This window comes from Pan troglodytes, chromosome 3, assembly GCF_028858775.2.
Source record: "Pan troglodytes isolate AG18354 chromosome 3, NHGRI_mPanTro3-v2.0_pri, whole genome shotgun sequence".
NCBI classification, from domain to species: Eukaryota; Metazoa; Chordata; class Mammalia; order Primates; family Hominidae; genus Pan; species Pan troglodytes.
The window spans coordinates 166,683,963-166,703,721 of NC_072401.2; the positions used below are offsets into that span (position 1 = coordinate 166,683,963).

The 19,759-nt window shown below is 43.9% G+C and overlaps 1 protein-coding gene across 1 annotated transcript; it reads left to right on the forward strand.

Annotated features, from left to right (window-relative positions):
- Positions 1 to 13,477: 13,477 nt before the first annotated feature.
- Positions 13,478 to 15,310, forward strand: TRIM75 (tripartite motif containing 75). The gene has a single exon (XM_016952474.2). It carries the CDS (start codon positions 13,904 to 13,906, stop codon positions 15,308 to 15,310), a length of 1,407 nt encoding a protein of 468 aa, XP_016807963.1. The 5' UTR covers positions 13,478 to 13,903.
- Positions 15,311 to 19,759: the final 4,449 nt, after the last annotated feature.

The following is a 19,759-nucleotide window of genomic DNA, read 5'->3' on the forward strand; positions in this document are numbered from 1 at the left end:
GTTGCCCAGGCTGGTCTTGAACTCCTGACCTCAGGTGATCCACCCAACTCAGCCTCCCAAAGTGCTGGGATTACAGGCATAAGCCACGGTGCCCAGCCAAAAAGACATTTTATGAGGCACTTGGGGAATTTTCAATACATATTAAGTATAAAATGATACCAAGGAGGAAGCATTGCTTGTTTTGTTAAATATAATAAAGGTTATTTAAGATTATACCCATATTTGTTGGAGTGGGTACTTCCCCCCATTGACAGCAATTAAAGGGAGGAGAAAACAGGAATTACTGAAATCCTGATGAATGTTGAATGCTGATTGATGGAAATATGGGATTTTTAAATTACGTATTTATTTATTTTTATTTTATTTATTTCTTTATTTTGAGATGGAGTCTCACTCTGTTGCCCAAGCTGGAGTGCAGTGGCGCGATCTCAGCTCATCACAACCTCCACCTCCCAGGTTCAAGCGATTCTCCTGCCTCAGCCTCCGGAGTAGCTGGGATTACAGACATTGGCCACCAAGCCTGGCTAATTTTGTATTTTTAGTAGAGACGGGGTTTCTCCATGTTGGTCAGGCTGGTCTCGAACTCCCAATCTTAGGTGATCTGCCCACCTCAGCCTCCCAAAATGTTGGGATTACAGGCATGAGCCACCAGGCCTGGAGACATTTCTACTGGTACCTTACCAATGAGGTAAGGTATCTCCATGATTACCTCCAGTATCTCCATGATTACCTTCATCTACCCCCAAGAGATTGGGCCTGCCACTCTACGCCGCAGCCGTCCAGAGAGTGGCAGGCCTCAGCCTAAAGATCTGTAGGTTGAGCGACCTGCAAGACTCACAAGAGGGAAAGCCGACAGAGATACCTACCGATGGAGTGCTGTGCCCCCTGGTGCCAACAAGAAAGCTGAGGCTGGGGCTGGGTCAGCAACCGAATTCGTTTAGAGGTGGATTTGGTCGTGGACGTGGTCAGCCACCTCAGTAAAATTGGAGAAGATTATTTTGCACTGAATAAACTTACAGCCAAAAAAAAAAAAAAAAAAAAAAAAGGAGATATTGTCATTTGTGACAACATGGGTGGACCTGGAGGACATTAGGCTGAATGAAATAAGCCAGACACAGAAATAAAACTATGGTGGCTGGGCGTGGTGCCTCACACCTGTAATCCCTGCACTTGGGGAGGCTGAGGAGGGTGGATCACGAGATCAAGAGATCGAGACCATCCTGGCCAACATGGTGAAACCCCGTCTCTACTAAAAATACAAAAATTAGCCAGGCGTGGTGGTATGCGCCTGTAGTCCCAGCTACTCCGGAGACTGAGGCAGGAGAATCGCTTGAACCTGGGAGGCAGAGGTTGCAGTGAGCCGAGACCACGCCACTGCACTCCAGCCTGAGTGACAGAGCGAGACTCCGTCTCAAAAGCAAAACAAAAAATAAATAAATAAAACTATGGTGTGATCTCACATATATGTGAAATCTAAAAAGATTGAATACATAGAAGCAGAGAGAATGGTGGTCACTAGGGGCTGGGAGGCGGGAGAGTGGGGAGATGTTGGTAAAACGGCACAAAGTTACCATTATACATGCTGTGCAAATCTAGTCTCCTTTACCCAGATGATCACTACTTAGACCAAGCTTGTCCAACCCACAATCCACAGGCTGCATGCGTCCCAAAACAGCTTTGAGTGCAGCCCAACATAAATTTGTAAACTTTCTTAAAACATGAGATTTTTTGCATTCATTTATTTATTTATTTTTTGAGAGAGTCTAGCTCTGTCACCCAGGCTGGAGTTCAGTGGCGCAGTCTCAGCTCACTGCAGCCTCCGCGTCCTCTGCGTCTTTCCTTACTGCAACCTCCACCTCCCAGGTTCAAGCGATTCTCCTACCTCAGCCTCCTGAGTGTCTGGGATTACAGGCATGCTGCCACCACACCTGGCTAATTTTTGTATTTTTAGTAGAGATGGGGTTTCACCATGTTGGTCATGGTGGTCTTGAACTCATGACCTTGTGATCTGCCTGCCTCAGCTTCCCAAAGTGCTGGGATTACAGGCGTGAGCCACCGTGCCCGGCCCATTTTTGCATTTTTTTTAAGGTCATCAGCTGTTTGTTAGTGTTAATGTATTTTATGTGTGTCCCAAGACAATTCTTCCAATGTGGCCCAGGGAAGCCAAAAGATTGGTTACCGCTGACTTAGATTGAGGCCTTAGCTTGATCTTAGCCATTTCCCCAGGAAGCTGGGTCACACTAGGGGAGGTAAGCCTGTCATCTGCTCCTGTAGTCCACTGTTCTGCGGTATCAGAACACCCAGGACTGCTGGGTGCAATGGTTCATGCCTATAATCTCAACACTTTAGGAGGCCACAGGGAAATCTCTTGAGCCCAGGAGTTAGAGAGATCACCCTGGGCAACATAGTGAGACCCCTGCCTCTACAAAAACATGGAAAAAATTAGCCAGGCATGGTGGCCCATGCCTGTAGTCTCAGCTACTCGGGAGGCTGAGGTCGGGGGATCACTAGAGACTGGGATTTGGAAGAGGCTGCAATGAGCCCTAATTGTGCCACTGTATTCCAGCACGCAGGTGAGGCGATAGAGTGAGACCCTGTCTGAAAACAAACAAACAAACAACAACAACAAAAAAACACTCAGGACACCTAGTAAAATGGCTCTTGCAGTGTCTGTCCTGTGACTAGATTTATAAATGCCCTCCTCAGTGAAAGCAGAGGCCGAAGCTATCCATCCGCTTGACCAAAGCCTTAGTTAGCATAGTATCTTGTACTCAGCATAGTATCTTTTACTCAACATAGTATCTTGTAATTGTTTATAAACAATTGAAACTAATTGAAATTGTAATTCTTTATAAACAATTGAAACAATTGAAACATAGTATCTTGTAATTGTTTATAAACAATCGAAACTAATGAAAGGAATGCCACAAGACACAGCCCAGGGCACTGAAGAAAGTGCTGTGTTTTAAAGTAAAGATCTTTGACCCTGGAGGGGAAAAGATACAAATAGGACACTCAGAGGGAGTGGGAAGACTGGCTGCCTAGCTGGCCCTATTTCATTTCTGTAGGTGAGAAGATGGCATGTCCGGCCCTCTGCTGGCTCCCCGCCCCCGAAGGCCCCTCTTCCTATCAAGTTAACTGCATTTTTTCCCTCCCACACTTAATGACCACCCATCCCTCCAGGCCTCATTTTCTCTTTTCCTCCCTCCCACACCCTGGGCACCCCAAATCACTCTACTTGGGCAGACTGGAGCTGTAAAGAAAGCAAACTATTTGGATTCAACTATTTGGATTACATGGGTTGGAATCTAGACTTACTGCTTACTTCCTACCAGTGTAAGCTGGTTGAGAGAAATCATTTAACTGACAAGGATTCAGGACACAAGGAAAACACCCATCACCTCCCTGCCTTTTTGGAAACACAGGAAGAATGTAGAAAGCTAATGGGATATTTTGGTATTAAATAACACAGATTTCTTTGGACACAAAAATTCAAGATCTTCCAAACATTGATTTGCATTTTTTATCCTTGGGTCTGTTTGGTTTTCGGGCTGCTGATTATACTGAATGTTGTGCATAATGGACCATAGGTAAACAAGGCTGCCTTGGAAGTCTCTTCCTTATAGGTAAATTCTATTTATATATAAAACTTAGAGACAGGTCTCTGTTGCACAGGCTGGAGTGCAGTGTCGAGACTGTAGCTCACGCCAGGCGCGGTGGCTCACGCCTGTAATCCTAGCACTTCAGGAGGCCGAGGTGGGCACATTGCCTGAGCTCAAGAGTTCAAGACCAGCCTGACCAACATGGAGAAACCTCGTTTCTACTAAAAATACAAAAATTAGCTGGCCGTGGTGGCGCATGCCTGTAATCCCAGCTACTTGGGAGGCTGAGGCAGGAGAATCGCCACTGCACTCCAGCCTGGGCAACGAGAATGAAACTCCAACTCAAAAAAAAGAAAAAAAGAAAAAAAAAAAGAAGAAGGAAGGAAGGAAGGAAGGAAGGAAGGAAGGAAATCCTTGCCGAAGTTGCAAGGAACTTTTCCCAAAATTTTAAAACAGCCTAAATATTGAGAGTAATTTAATAAATTATACTGTACTTACATGATGCTATATGACCCTAAGAGGTACTAAATAGAGTATTTTATATGTATATAATATATAGAGAGAAAGTACTAAATGTATTCTCTAGAAAAAGGTTTATAATATACTTTTTGAAAAAATATACTGCTGCTGAGGCCGGAGGATCTCTTGAGCCCAGGAGTTCAAGACCAGCCTGGAAAACTTAGCAAGACTGTCTCTATTAAAAAAAAAAAAAAAAAAAAAGCCAGAATGGTGGTCCATGCCTGTAGTACCAGCTACTTGGGAGGCTGAAGAGGGAGGATTGCTTGAACCCAAGAGCTTGAGGCTGCAGTGAGCCATGATAGCACCACTGCACCCTAGCCTGGGTGACACAGCGACACTCCCTCTTTAAAAAAAAAAAACAAAAAGAATGTCTCAATATACATACTTTAGAATATGATTACAATCATCCTTCGGTATCTGCAGAGGATTGGCTCCAGGACTCCCTTGGATAACAAAATTCAGACGGATTCTCAAATCCCTTACAGTTTGCCTCAATATGGGTGGGTTCTGCCTCAGTTGATGGAAAATATTCCATTAGTGATTGTTGAATCCTGGGATGCAGACTTTAATTTCCCGATGGTGTAGAAAAAAGAAAAGAGAAGAATCCCGGGATGCAGAACTTGGCAGATACTGAGGGCTGACTGTATTTTTGGGTGATAGTATTATGATTTCATATTCTGTGTGTTTAGATATTTTTATACTATGATGTTTGTGTAAAAATAATATAGATATTAATTCCATATATTCCATATATTTACATATATTCTTATTTTTTCTTGTACTTGCTTTTTTTTTTTTTTAATTATAAGAAATGTCAAAGCCAGGCAGAGTGGCTCATGCCTGTAATCCCAGAGCATTGGGAGGCTGAGGCAGGAGGTTCACTTGAGACCAGGACTTCCAGACCAGCCTGGGCAGTACACTGAGACCCCTGTCTCTAGGAAAAATGAAAAAAAATTAGCCTGGCGTGGTGGTGTGCACCTGTAGTCCCAGCTACTCGGGTGGCTGAGGCAGGAGGATCACTTGAGCCCAGGAGGTAGAGACTGCAGTGAGTCATGATCACACCACTGCACTCCAGCCTGGGTGACAGAGCGAGGTCCTGTCTATAAAACCAAGTACATAAACCCAATTTTATAAAAAGAAATTTCAATAATATGCACAAATAAAAAAATAGCAAAGATCTCTTGAATCACTCAATTTCAACAGTCATGTACATGTGGCCAATCTTGTTTTATCTGTACATGCTGGTCCTGACCTCCTATACTTAGACTCTTTTAAAGCTAATCATATCATTTGAAGACATCATATCATTTGATCCAAAGATACTTCAGCATATATCTCTAAAGGATAAAGAATCTTTTTAAAAATAATGGTAATATAGCCTGTAGTCCCAGCTGCTTTGGGGGCTGAAATGGGAGGATCACTTGAGCCTGGGAAGTCGAGGCGCAGCAAACGGTGTTTGCACCACCACATCCAGCCTCGTTGACAAAAGTGAGACCCTGTCTCAAAAAATGAAATAAAATAAAATAACAGTAATAGGCCAGATGTGGTGGCTCACGCCTGTAATCCCAGCACTTTGGGAGGTTGAGGTGGGAGCGTCAGAGGTGTCTGAACCAGAGCAACTCCATCTTGAGTAGGGGCTAAGTAAAATAAGGCTGAAGTCTACGGGGCTGCATTCCCAGACACTTACTTGTTCTGAGTCACAGGATGAGATAGGAGGTCGGCACAAGATAGAGGTCATAAAGACGTTCCTGATAAAACAGGTTGCAGTAAAGAAGCCGGCCAAAACCCACCAAAACCAAGATGGCGATGAGAGTGACCTCTGGTCGTCCTCACTGCTACACTCCCATTAGTGCCATGACAGTTTACAAATTCCATGGCAACATCAGGAAGTTACCCTATATGGTCTAAAAAGGGGAGACATGAGTAATCCACCCCTTGTTTAGCATATCATCAAGAAATAACCATAAAAATGGGCAGCCAGCAGCCCTGGGGTGCTCTGTCTATGGAGTAGCCATTTTTTATTCCTCTACTTTCTTAATGAACTTGCTTTTACTTTACTCTATGGACTAGCCCTGAATTCTTTCTTCCACAAGATCCAAGAACCCTCTCTTGGGATCTGGATCGAGACCCACTCCAGTAACAGGAGGATCACTTGAGGCAGGAGTTCAAGACCAGCCTGGGCAATATACTGAGACCCCATCTCAAATTAAAAAAAAAAAAGTAACAGTAATATCATAATCACCCTTTAAAAATTAAATGTAATTTAAGTATCATCAAATATCTTTTCTCCTTTCAAATTCCGCAGGCTGTCTCAAAATTTGTGTGTTTTAGAGTTAGTTTGTTTAATTCAGGCTCTAAACAAGATCTACAGATCAATGTATTCTTTTCTTAATACTAATAAGCAATGCCAGGGGCTAACTGTGATCAAATATATATGCATGCACGTCCTCATATTACAGGTGAGAAAAATAAAATTCAAGGAGATTATAAATTACTTGCTCAAGATTGAGGAGCTAATAAATGGCACCGCATGACTGAAATCATTTAGAATTGGGAAAGATATTAGTAATCTATTGATGAGATATAGGCTTGGGTCTCCTCTACAGACAAATGGTAGTGTAAGTCCCCGGGGTGTGTCTGAGAGCACACAGGGAGTATGTCAAGAGACAACCAGAACACAGCACTCTGCAATTCTCTGATGGTCTTCATCTCTATTTATTTGTTCTTTTCCCAGAAAATATTAAACATTTAAAATATACTATATTAAAACTCAATTATAGTTTAGAGGATTGAAAACATTCAGTTTCACTTTTTTGTTTGTTTGTTTTTGAGAGAGAGTCTCGCTCTGTCACCCAGGCTGGAGTGCAGTGGCATGATCTCAGCTCACTGCAACCTCCGCCTCCCAGGATTCTCCTATCTCAGCCTCCCGAGTAGCTGGGATTATGGGCGTGCACCACCACGCCCAGCTAATTTTCTGTATTTTTAGTAGAGACGGGGTTTCGCTGTGTTGCCCAGGCTGGTCTTGAACTCCTGAGCTCAGGCGATCCACCCCCCACTCAGCCTCCCAAAGTGCTGGGATTACAGGCGTTAGCCACCGTGCCTGGCCACTCAGTTTCATTTTTAAGACAGAACTCTCACTCATTTTGGCATTAAAACTCCTTTGGAGGAAAAATTGCTGTATTTTGATTATTTCCTTTATAATCATAGGGTGGGGCCAAAACCAAATGGAATCAGCTAATGGGTGGGAAGGACAGAATTGAGAAAGGATCACTTACCCTCAGAAATGTAAATTAATCCAAATAATCTATTCTTTTACTTTGACTTCAGGCTCTGGGCTGATTACCTTTAGGAATTATAATGAGTGTTTATCTCTTGTCTCCCATTACAGCCACTCTGGCCTTTGCCCCTGATACTCCTCTGAAATGCTCCCACGCATTTTTATCAGTCCCTTTACAGTTGTCCTGATCCCCTAGGAGCGGGACCCTGCTGCGGGCCCCGGACAGCTGCCCCTCAGTCTCTTTGGTCTCTTGGACAGATGACTCTTTCTCTGCCTGCCCCTTAGGACTCATGGCTTCTTGAGGATCTGTGTATGGCCAGTGTTGTCAATCTGTCTTCTGCCTTCACAGGACACACATGAAGCCAAACACAGCCCCCAAATTAGCATCCCAGGTGACAGCACTGGATTCTGAGGGGCGGGGGATGAGGGAGGACAGCCAGGGTCAGCTAACCAGGTGAGGGTTCCCAGGTGTCCCCAAGGAGGGTGTGTCAGAGCTCAGGGACACAGTGTGGGGCAGGACACCAGGACTTGATGGTGGATTTGTAGGGAGCAAAAGAAATGAGGGAAATCAGAGATGTCTTCTTGATTTTCTGCTTCAAATATTAGGTGAACAAAGATTCCATTGATTGAGGTGGAGAAGACTGGGAGACGGCCAGGTTTCTGGCTTCAGAGTTGAGGAGAAATCAAGATTCCTATTTTGTTTGGTTTTTGAGACAGTCTCACTCTATCGCCCAGGCTGGAGTGCAGTAGCGCCATCTCGGCTCACTGCAACCTCTGCCTCCTGGGTTCAAGCAATTCTCCCTGCCTCAGCCTCCCGAATAGCTGGGATTACAGGTGCCTGCCGCCACACCCAGCTAATTTTTTGTATTTTTCATAGAGACAGGGTTTCACCATGTTGCTCAGGCTTGTAAGGGATATCTTTCAGCAGGTAGCCCAGTTGCAGTCTCTGGGTTGAAATCTCCTTTAGTCTTTCTCAACTTCTCTGTTCCTTTTCACTCATCTAAATAAGGCGGGCTCTGGTTATTTGCATGAGCAAATGCAAACCTGCCCTATTCAGTTATTACAAAAAAGACTCCACAGTTCTTAGATCAAGGCCAAGGACACTTAAGTGCTTACAGGGAGGAAGCCTCCCCCACCCTCTCTTGCCCCTACCCCTCCCACTTCCAGGTGGAAGCTGGTCTTAGCTGGGTGGAGTCCTCACAGCTGCACTTTCCATGTGTGTTTAGTTAGTATCTAGTGTGTGGCCTTTTGCACGGATAAAGGACCGCCGCAGAGCTCCCCCTGCTCCAGGTAAGCTGGGAAGTGACATTCTGTGGGTGCCGGAGGCTGGAGTGTAGTGAAACCCGTGACCTCTTGAGCACCTGCTCTGTGCCTAGAGGGAGCTTGCACCTCACAAGGGAACCTGAATTCGGCATCAGGTTATTTAATGTTTTTATTTTCATTTATTTTTTTGAGACGCAATCACGCTCTGTGACCCAGGCTGGAGTGCACTGGGGTGATCTTGGCTAACTACAACCTCTGCCTCCTGGGCTCAAGCAATTCTCCTGCCTGTGCCTTCCAAGTAGCTGGAATTACAGGCACTGTCCACCAGCCAGGATAATTTGTGTATTTTTTTTTTTTTTGAGACAGAGTCTTGCTCTGTTGCCCAGGCTGGAGTGCAGTGGCTATCTTAACTCATTGCAACCTCCGCCTCCCAGGTTCAAGTGATTCTCCTGCCTCAGCCTCCCCAGTAGCTGGGACTACAGGCATGTGCCACCATGCCCAGCTAATTTTTTGTATTTTCAGTAGAAACAGGGTTTCACCATGTTGGCCAGTATGGTCTCGATCTTCTGACCTCGTGATCTGCCCGCCGTGGCCTCCCAAAGTGCTGGGATTATAGGTGTGAGCCACCATGCCTGGCCCATTTTTAGTATTTTTGTATTTTTAGTCTCACCGTGTTGGCCAGGTTGGTCTCGAACCCCTGATCTCAAGTGTTCCACCTGCCTCAGCCTCCCAAAGTGCTGGGATTGCAGGCATGAACTACCGCGCCTGCGGCATGAGGTTATTTTAAAATGCACGCCATTTATTTATTATGGTTCCTGATTTATTTACTAGTTTTGTCCTAAGTCACCGAAATGCTTACTAAAAAAAGTTAAGCTGAGAGCCCACCCTATCCTAAGGAGTCAGAAAATGAGGTGACTGATATCTGTCTGGGAACATTCCCAGAAATGCTGGTCTGATGGCGAGTGTGGAATTACCTTCCAGGATGTAGCAGTGAGGGATGGTTTGTGTATAGAGTTGGGGGTGGGGTGGGGGGTTAGAGCCCTGATCCGAGGCCCTGAGGTCCCCATCAGGCTGTTTATGGACTTGATCTTCCTTTATTTAACCACTATTGCTTGCTTACAAAGGACAGACTAAGGCCAGGAGGGGTTAAGTAGCTCCAAGGCCACACAGTTAATAAGGGAACACCAGGAATCAAACTCAACCATTAAAAAAAAATTTTTTTTTTTTGTAGAAATGGGGTCTCACTCTGCCCAGAGCTGGTCTTGAATTCCTTGGGCTCAAGCTATCCTCCCAGTTCTGCCTCCCAAAGCACTAATGTTACACGCGTGAGCCACTGTGCCTGGTAAGATAACTACTTTTTTTTTTTTTTTTTTTGCGAAGGAGTTTCACTCTTGTTGCCCAGGCTGGAGTGCAGTGGCACGATCCTGGCTCACCGCAACCTCCATGTCCCAGGTTCAAGTGATTCCCCTGCCTCAGCCTCCCGAGTAGCTGAGATTACAGGCATGTACCACCATGCCTGGCTAGTTTTGTATTTTTAGTAGAGACAGGGTTTCTCCATGCTGGTTAGACTGGTCTCAGCTCCCAACCTCAGGTGATCCACCCACCTTGGCCTCCCAAAGTGCTGGGATTACAGGCGTGAGCCACCATGCCCGGCGATAACTACATTTTACAAAGGAGAGGCGTTTGATACTGAACCTTGACGCTGGAAGATGAGGCCAGAGGGGAAGCCTGAAATCTGAACAAAGAGGAGGAGCTAAGGAAAGAAAATAGTGGCAGGACCTGAGCTTTGCAGGACTCTGGATCTGCTGTCCAGAGATGCCTCAGGGCAAGAGAATGCACTCTGCTCCAGAAATTTATGCTTGATCAAGAAGTATGCTAGGCGTGGTGGTTCACGCCTGTAATCTCAGCACTTTGGGAGGCCGATGCAGGTGGATCACGTGAGCCCAGGAGTTCAACACAAGCCTGGACAACATATGAGACGCTGTCTCTCTCTCCCTTTTTTTTTTTTTTTTTTTTTGAGTCTCACTGTATTGCTCAGGCTGGAATGAAGTGGTGCGACCTCAGCTCACTGCAACTTCTGCCTCCTGGGTTCAAGCGACTTTCCCACCTCAGCCTCTGGAGTAGCTGGGACTACAGGCATCAGTTATCTACACCCATCAACACCCAGCTAATTTTTGTATTTTTAGTAGAGACAGGGTTCCACCATGTTGGCCAGGCTGGGAGACCCCATCTCTTTAAAATATATATATTTTCAGCTTGGCGAGGTGGCTCACACCTGTAATCCCAACACTTTGAGAGGCCAGGAGTTCAAGATCAGCCTGGGCAATACAGCAAGATCCCATCTCTATTAAAAATAAATAAGTTAATAAAAATGATTTTTTTTTTTTTTAAAGAAGTGATTCCTGAGACCCTCCAGTAAGGGTGAAATCAGCAGACTTGAGCTGAGGGATCCCTGCATATTCCAAAGAAAGGTCTGTCTTCAGGACTGTCCCTTCACTAGATCCTGGGAGTAATTTCTGATGCCATGGACTATGCTGTCTGATAAAAGTGTGTTTTTATTACTGAGGCCTTGGACCACAGGGATTGATAATAGAGTGTTTCCGAAACCTTTCTGGGCATGCTCACATAATAGACAATCTATGTACCATGTCCATTTTCTTTTTCTTTCTCTCTCTGTCTCTCTCTCTCTCTTTTTTTTCTTGTTTTTTTTTTTTTTTTTTTTTTGAGACAGAGTCTCGCTCTGTCGCCCAGGCTGGTGTGCAATGATGCGATCTCGACTCAACGCAACCTCTGCCTCCCAGGTTCAAGCCATTCTCTTGCCTCAGCCTCCCAAGTAGCTGGGATTATAGGTGCCCACCACCATGCCTGGCTAATTTTTTTGTATTTTTAGTACAGACGGGGTTTCACCATTTGGGGCAGGCTGGTCTCAAACTCCTGACCTCAGGTCATCTGCCCGCCTTGGCCTCCCAAAGTGCTGGGATTATAGGCGTGAGCCACTGCGCCCGGCCAATCCATTTTCTAAAATACAAAATTCTGAATGTGGTGGCCCCTTGGTCCAAGGGAAAGAGATGATAGCTGTGAACAGAGTGAAAAATAGGTGGAAGGAGTAGGAAGATGCCTGCTTTTTTTTATCCTAGGATATATTGTGTGCATCAGTATATTTGGTGCTATTATTTTGCTTTAAAATCTGCTTGATACTGCCTTGTATAGAATGTATGTTACACACATGTAATATAGTTTATTCTGCCAATACTGACTAGACATTTTCCAATGCTTCCTCTTTTTTAAGTTCAAACTAGTACTGAAAATCACATTTTCAGCCTGGTGCAGTGGTCACACCTGTAATCCTCGCATTTTGGGAGGGTGAGACAGGAGGATTTCTTGAATTCAGGAGTTTGAGATCAGACTGAGTGACATGGCGAGACCTCTAGAAAAAATAACAAGAAATTAGACTTCAGTGAGCCATGATCACTCACTGAGTGACCAAAAGAGACCCTGTCTCAACAACAACAAAAATATTTGTATATATGTTTGAAAATTTGTTCAAGTCATCTGCATTTTTATAGGATTAGCATTGTCGAATTACAATGGCAAAGGAAAAACTTTTTAAGTATTTTTTTGTTTTTTGTTTGTGTGCTTCAAAAGCTATCTCAAAGATAGCAGTCTAGTCACCCAGGCTGGAGTGCAATGGCGCGATCTCAGCTCACTGCAACCGCCGCCTCCTGGGTTCAAGCGATTCTCATGTCTCAGCCTCCCAAGTAGCTATTACAGGCATGTGCCCCCATGCCAGGCTAATTTTTTTTGTATTTTTAGTAGCGACAAGGTTTTGCCATGTTGGCCAGGCTGGTCTCGAACTCCTGAACTCAAGTGATCCTCCCACCTCGGCCTCCCAAAGTGCTGGGATTACAGGCGTGAGCCACCAAGCTCAGCCTTTGTTTCTACTTCACAGTCTACAGTGTTGGAATGTCTACATAACTGTTGCTTCTATGCTCGTTTGGAGAGCATGTTCCCATACACTGGGAATATGTTCAGTTTTTGTCTTTTTATTTTCTTATCTTGTAGGTATTTTGCATTTAGACATGACATTTTAATAGTAAATACTGAAAGTATTTTTGCAAATTTTGTTTATATTCAATGTGTTATCTCGTTGGGTTTCATTTCACAAATAGATAGGTCTTCTGTGGCCTATTCAACTGTAGAGAAGCAAGGATGTAAGAGCAAGGTAAATTTGGTAGATGTGATTTTGAGCCATCAGAAAGACTTTTTGTTTTTTTCTAATTAGAGACAAAGTCTCACTCTGTCACCCAGGCTGGAGTGCAGTGCCACAATGACAGCTCACTGGAGCCTTGACCTCTGTGGCTCAAGGATTCCTCCTGCCTCAACCTCCCAAGTAGCTGGGACTACAGGTGCGCACCATCGTGCCCAACTAATTTTTTTTTTATTTTTTTATTTCTTTATTTTTATTTTTTGTAGAGACAGGCTCAGTCTACGTTGCCCAGGCTAGAAATAACTTATCAAGACAAAAGTTTAAAGGGAGATTGTCATTATTTACCTGATTCCAAGAATTTGGGATGTAAAGCAAATTTCTCCAAGTTACAGAGATAGGTAACAAAGGCTGTATTTTAATTTGGGTGGTCTCTATGCCTCAGGGCCTAAGCTGTTCCCACAACCCCACTTAGGATGACTGGTAAGTAGATGGGATGTGGGGATTGTGGTTCCAACTATGTGGAATAGCTAGGGCACAATAATAAAGGCACGGAAATCAAAGACTGGGGCTAGGGGAGGATAATTTGTGTTTGGCTAGAATGTGGTGGAGGTTAGGACCACCTGAAATAAATTCAGGTTTGTTTCATCTTGTTTTGTTCTTAAGAAAGAAATATCTTCTCACCCACAGCAACCAATGATTTGAGGCAACAGCTGTTTTCCTAACAGCTGCTTAGCTTGGCACCATTTTCTCTGAGCAGCCAAAGGCTGGAAGAGCAGTTGTCTGGCTGACCTGTGACTGCCGGCAGGCTGTGTGTGGGACTCCTTTTGGCAGTTGGAATTAAAGGGTCCGAAGATTCAAAGGACTTCAAGGGCTGCCACCAATGTGAGAAATCAGTGGGACTGTAGTGAGGTCATCAGCTGCCTCCAGGAAGGACAGTGAGATCTGAGAGCATATCTGCTTCTCACTGAAGAGTACCCACAGAACTCAACCTCTTGAAGAAAGCCCACCTTGGTCCAGACCTTCACCGACAGCCCAATGGCAGTGGCAGCAGCTCTGACCGGACTCCAAGCAGAAGCTAAGTGCTCCATCTGTCTGGATTACCTGAGTGACCCCGTCACCATCGAATGTGGGCACAACTTCTGTCGTTCCTGCATCCAACAGTCCTGGCTGGATCTACAGGAATTGTTCCCTTGCCCTGTCTGTCGTCACCAGTGTCAAGAGGGGCACTTCAGGAGCAACACCCAGCTGGGAAGGATGATTGAAATTGCCAAGCTACTCCAGAGCACCAAGAGTAATAAAAGGAAGCAGGAAGAGACCACCTTGTGCGAGAAACACAACCAGCCCCTGAGCGTTTTCTGCAAGGAGGACTTGATGGTGTTGTGTCCGCTGTGCACTCAGCCCCCTGACCACCAGGGCCACCATGTGAGGCCCATAGAGAAAGCTGCCATTCATTATAGGAAAAGATTCTGCAGTTACATCCAGCCCCTGAAAAAGCAATTGGCAGACCTCCAAAAATTAATAAGCACTCAAAGCAAAAAACCCTTAGAACTGAGAGAGATGGTGGAAAACCAAAGGCAGGAATTATCCTCTGAATTTGAGCACCTCAACCAGTTTTTGGACCGTGAGCAACAGGCAGTTCTCTCCAGATTAGCTGAAGAAGAGAAGGACAATCAACAGAAACTCAGTGCAAACATAACAGCATTTTCAAACTACAGTGCCACACTCAAAAGCCAGTTAAGTAAGGTAGTAGAGCTCAGTGAGCTGTCTGAACTGGAACTGCTGTCACAAATTAAAATTTTCTACGAATCTGAAAATGAGAGTAGCCCATCGATCTTTTCAATTCATTTAAAGAGAGATGGCTGCAGTTTTCCTCCCCAATATTCTGCTCTGCAGAGAATTATAAAGAAGTTTAAAGTAGAAATAATTCTAGACCCTGAAACAGCACACCCTAACCTGATTGTATCTGAAGATAAAAAACGTGTGAGATTTACAAAGAGAAAACAAAAGGTTCCTGGTTTCCCAAAAAGATTTACAGTCAAGCCAGTTGTTCTGGGTTTTCCGTATTTTCATTCTGGCAGGCATTTCTGGGAGATTGAAGTGGGGGATAAGTCAGAATGGGCTATTGGCATTTGCAAAGATTCTCTTCCCACAAAGGCGAGGAGACCCTCATCAGCCCAGCAGGAATGTTGGAGAATTGAGCTGCAAGATGATGGCTATCATGCACCAGGGGCTTTTCCAACCCCTCTGTTGTTAGAGGTGAAAGCCAGGGCCATTGGCATTTTCCTGGACTATGAGATGGGTGAGATCTCATTCTATAACATGGCTGAGAAATCTCACATCTGTACTTTCAGTGACACTTTTACTGGGCCTCTTCGGCCTTATTTCTATGTAGGACCAGATTCACAACCTCTCAGAATCTGTACAGGGACAGTTTGTGAATGAAAACCCACCTGTTAGGGTGAACTATTTTACTATTTTACTAGTTGTCGTCGTTTTTTTTTGTTTTTGTTTTTTTCTTAATGGAAGATGCAGAGGCTATTGTATTAACATATGTATGAATACAATCCCTCTAGCTTTTTTCTTTTACAGTTTCCAAGAAGAAAACTTTATATTGCTCTAACAACTATCTATAAAACAGTGCTAAGAATGGCTCCCTCCCAGGAATGTCGTGGGGGTTACCTATCATGTGCATGGACCTGGCACATTGCTGAGTATAAGGGTGATTATTTCTGTTTTTCAGAAACTGCAGATGGAGCTTGCAAGGGATGAACCAGAACAAACTTACCAATTTTGTCTCCTCTGTATAAACGTTGGATTGTGCTATTCCTGACACATACTAAGCAGGGAGCAGGTTGTAACCCTTAGTTAAACCACAGGGCACAATTTAAAGGGATGGAGTGGGCACCACAGGGAGAGGGTAAGCATTTTTAGCCTTTAACATGTGGGGCTTTGACAGTTTTTTCTGTTATCCCCAGAAGCCACCTACTGGTGGCACTCACTACATTAGGTTTCTGCTCCCAAAATTTTCATTTCTTCCTGTATTCTTTGCTATTGTGCATAGTACTTTGGAATACAGTGACTTATTATGACACTGGAGAGAACTGGAAAATCTTGTTACTAATGGACATTACCATTAGATACCATGTCAGAGACTAAAAGATGAATCACTGGGCAGGATAGTATACCTATATTTACTCAGAATGTTTTCTTAAAAAGACAGCTAACATTTATTGAGCCCTAACTATGTCCCAGGAATTGCAGTATTTTCAGAACAACTCTGAGATGTAGGCAGTGTGCTGTTAAAAAAAAAATAGTTTAAAACCAAGAAAACAGTTTCAAGACAAAGTATCCTAGTTAAGATGACTCAGCCAGTGGTAAAGAGATGTCCAGGGGTGCCTTCAATCACTGACAAACCAAACCCTTAAATGGTTTGTCAATGGAATGCTTTATTACACAGAAAGTAATAAGGTATTATTTTTCCCTCTGACTATGAAAAAGGAGATGTCCACAGGTCCATGTATAAACTCTTAGGATGCTACACTAACTTAACCAGAAGGATCTGGGTTTATATCCAGGTTCTGCTAATGTCTGGTAGTGGGCTTAAACTTGGGCGTAAAATGGACATAATACTTTATTTTGCATGAAAGTTATGAAGGTGAAATTATATATGTGTGTGTATGCGCCAAAGTTAATTTATATATGTGTGTGTGTGTGTGTGTGTGTGTGTGTGTGTGTGTATATATATATATTTTTTTTTTTTTTTAAATAGAGACAGGGACTCACTATATTGCCCAGGTTGTTCTTGAACTCCTGAGCTCAAGTGGTTCCACCTGCCTCAGCCTCCTAAAATGATGGGATTACTGATGTAAACCACTGCGCCCAGCCCTTATCTACTTTATTTTATTTATTTTTCGATTTTTTCAGAGATGAGGTCTCACCCTGTTGCCCAGGCTAGAGTGCAGTGGCACAATCATAGCTTACCGTAACCTTGAACTCCTGGGCTCAAGGGATCTTCTCACCTCAGCCTCTAAATAGCTCGGATTGTGGGCTCATGCCATCACACTTAGCCAATTTTTTTTTTTTTTTTTTTTTTTTGAGACAGGGTCTCGCTCTGTTACTCAGGCTGGAGCGCAGTGACAGGATCATGTTCACTGCAGCCTGAACCTCCCAGGCTCAAGCAATCCTACCACCTCAGCCTCCCGAGTAGCTGGGACCCCAGGCATGTACATGCCACCGTGCCCGGTTAACTTTTTTTTTTTTTTTGAGACGGAGTTTTGCTTCTGTCACCCAGGCTGGAGTGCAATGACGCGATCTCAGCTCACTGCAACCTCTGCCTCCCGGGTTCAAGCGATTCTCCTGCCTCAGCCTTCCAAGTAGCTGGGATTACAGGCGCCTGCTACCCAGTTAACTTTAAATTTTTTAATTTTTTGTAGAGACAGGGTCTCACTTTGTTGCTCAGCCTGGGCTCAAACTCCTAGGCTCAAGTGATACTCCCTCCTCCACCTCCCAAAGCACTGGGATTACAGCATGAGCCACCACGCCCCACCCATCCAGGCAATTTTTATTTATTATTTTATTTTATTTTATTTTTTAGTAGAGACTGGGTCTCACTACGTTGACCAAGCTCATTTTGAACTCCTGGCCTCAAGTGACCTTCCTGCCTTGGTCTCCCAAACAGAGTGCTAGGAATATAGGCATGAACCACTATGCCCAGCCCAAAAAAAGATATTTCTGACTCAGCGAGGGAAATGTGAGTATGGCAGGGTGTTAGGTGATAACAGGGAGCTGTATATTCTGCTAGGTGTGACAGCATTGTGATTGAGGAAATGCTCTTATCCAGAGTAAAATATTTAGGGGTGAAATTGTATTTCTATGATTTTTATTAAAGAGCTCCAGCCAAAAAAAAAGAAATAAACAAAGCAAATGTGACAAAATGTCGATAATTGTCAAGTCTAGGTGATGGACGTTTTACTTTATGTACTATTCTTTGTACTTTAAATAAAAAGAACAAGCAAAAATGTTTCCCTTTATCCATATGTTCTGAGTTAAGGTTTCTGTATGACTGCCACTTCTACCTGAAGTTTGACTGGGCCCACTTACAGTTGAATGAACATATTTATCCCTACTCTCCCATCTAAAACTCAGTGAAATTGTGTATGTTGACTAGTTTTAAATTTCTTAAGATTTGAGAAACTAGCTATTGAGCTATAAATATTAGTAACTGTCCATTTCCTTAGAATTGGACCCAGTGCAAACTTGATCGCCTTTAAATATTTGTTATCAAATAGGATCTGCATTGGCTATATATACATGTGTATATACATATACACTTTTTTCTTTTTTTTTTTTTTTTTTAGTCTCACTCTGTTGCCCAGGCTAGAGTGCAGTGGTGCGATCTCTTCTCACTGCAACCTCTGCCTCAGCCTCCCAAGTAGCTGGGATTACAGCTGCCTGCCACCACACCTGGCTAATTTTTGTATTTTTAGCAGAGATGGGGCTTTACCATCTTGGGCAGGCTGGTCTTGAACTCCTGACCTTGTGATCCATCCACTTCAGCCTCTAGGATTACAGGCGTGAGCCACTGCACCCATCCATATATAAATCTTTTCTAGCCACTAGGCAACCAGGTATATATATACATATATATAATATAGGTACCATATATATGAATATCATATATTCTTTTAATAAGATAGTGTAAGAAAAAACATGGTGCCTCTTTTTTTTTTTTTGAGACTGCTGTTGTCATCCAGGCTGGAGTACAATGGCCTGATCTCGGCTCACTGCAACCTCCGCCTCCTGGGTTGAAGCAATTCCTCCTGCCTCAGCATCCCTAGTGAGTGGGATTACAGGCATCTGCCACCACGCCCAGCTAATTTTTGTATTTTTAGTAGAGACGGGGTTTCACCATGTTGGCCAGGCTGGTCTCGAATTCCTGACCTTAGGTGATCTGCCCACCTCAGCCTCCTAAAGTTCTGGGATTACAGGCATGAGCCACCGCGCCCAGGCCAGCCTCTTCTATTGTTTAATACCTAGTTTTCTATATGAATTATGTTATAAACTTTTCAGGATTACACTTCACTTTTTTTTTGAAACAGGGTCTTGCTTTGTCACCCAGGCTGAAGTGCAGTGGCGTGATCTCGGCTCACTGCAACCTCCGAGCCCCTCTACCACACCAGTCTCAAGCGATCCTCCCACCTCAGCCTCCCAAATAGCTGGAACCACAGGCCTGCACCACCACACCTGGCAATTTTTTGGGGTTTTTAGTAGAGACGGTCTCTACCCAGGCTGCCCAGGGTGGTCTCGAACTCCTAAGCTCAAGTGAACCACCCGCCCCTAAAGTGCTGGGATTACAGGCAGGAGCCATTGTGCCTGGCCACATTTCGCTTTTGGTTTCCATTTGGGTAACTATTTTTGATTATTATACTAGTAATTTTACATGCTTACTAAAAATCAAATAATAGGCATATAAATAAAAATTATTAGTGTAACCTCACCTATCCGTACACGTGCACACATTTTTGGTATATATCTATAGAGATTTCTTTGGCCTACATATACTAGTTTATGTAACTTCTTTTTATACGAACTAATCTGTAATAAGGCCAGTATTAGAATTTGAATGATAGGAAGAAAGTAGATCATAAATTTGTTAGTACATTTTGGGACCTTAAGAAGAATGGGAAGCCAACGAGAAGCTTGAACCAGGGAACTGATACAATCAGATTTTCCTGTCTCATTGGCTGTATCACTCAAATTCCGAATATTAGTCTTAGCTGGATATATAAATTTAGAAGTCAGCAGTAATTGCATAGAAACTAGGCTGGGCGTTGTGGCTCATACCTGTGATCCCAGCACTTTGGGAGGCCGAGGCAGGCAGATCACTTAAGG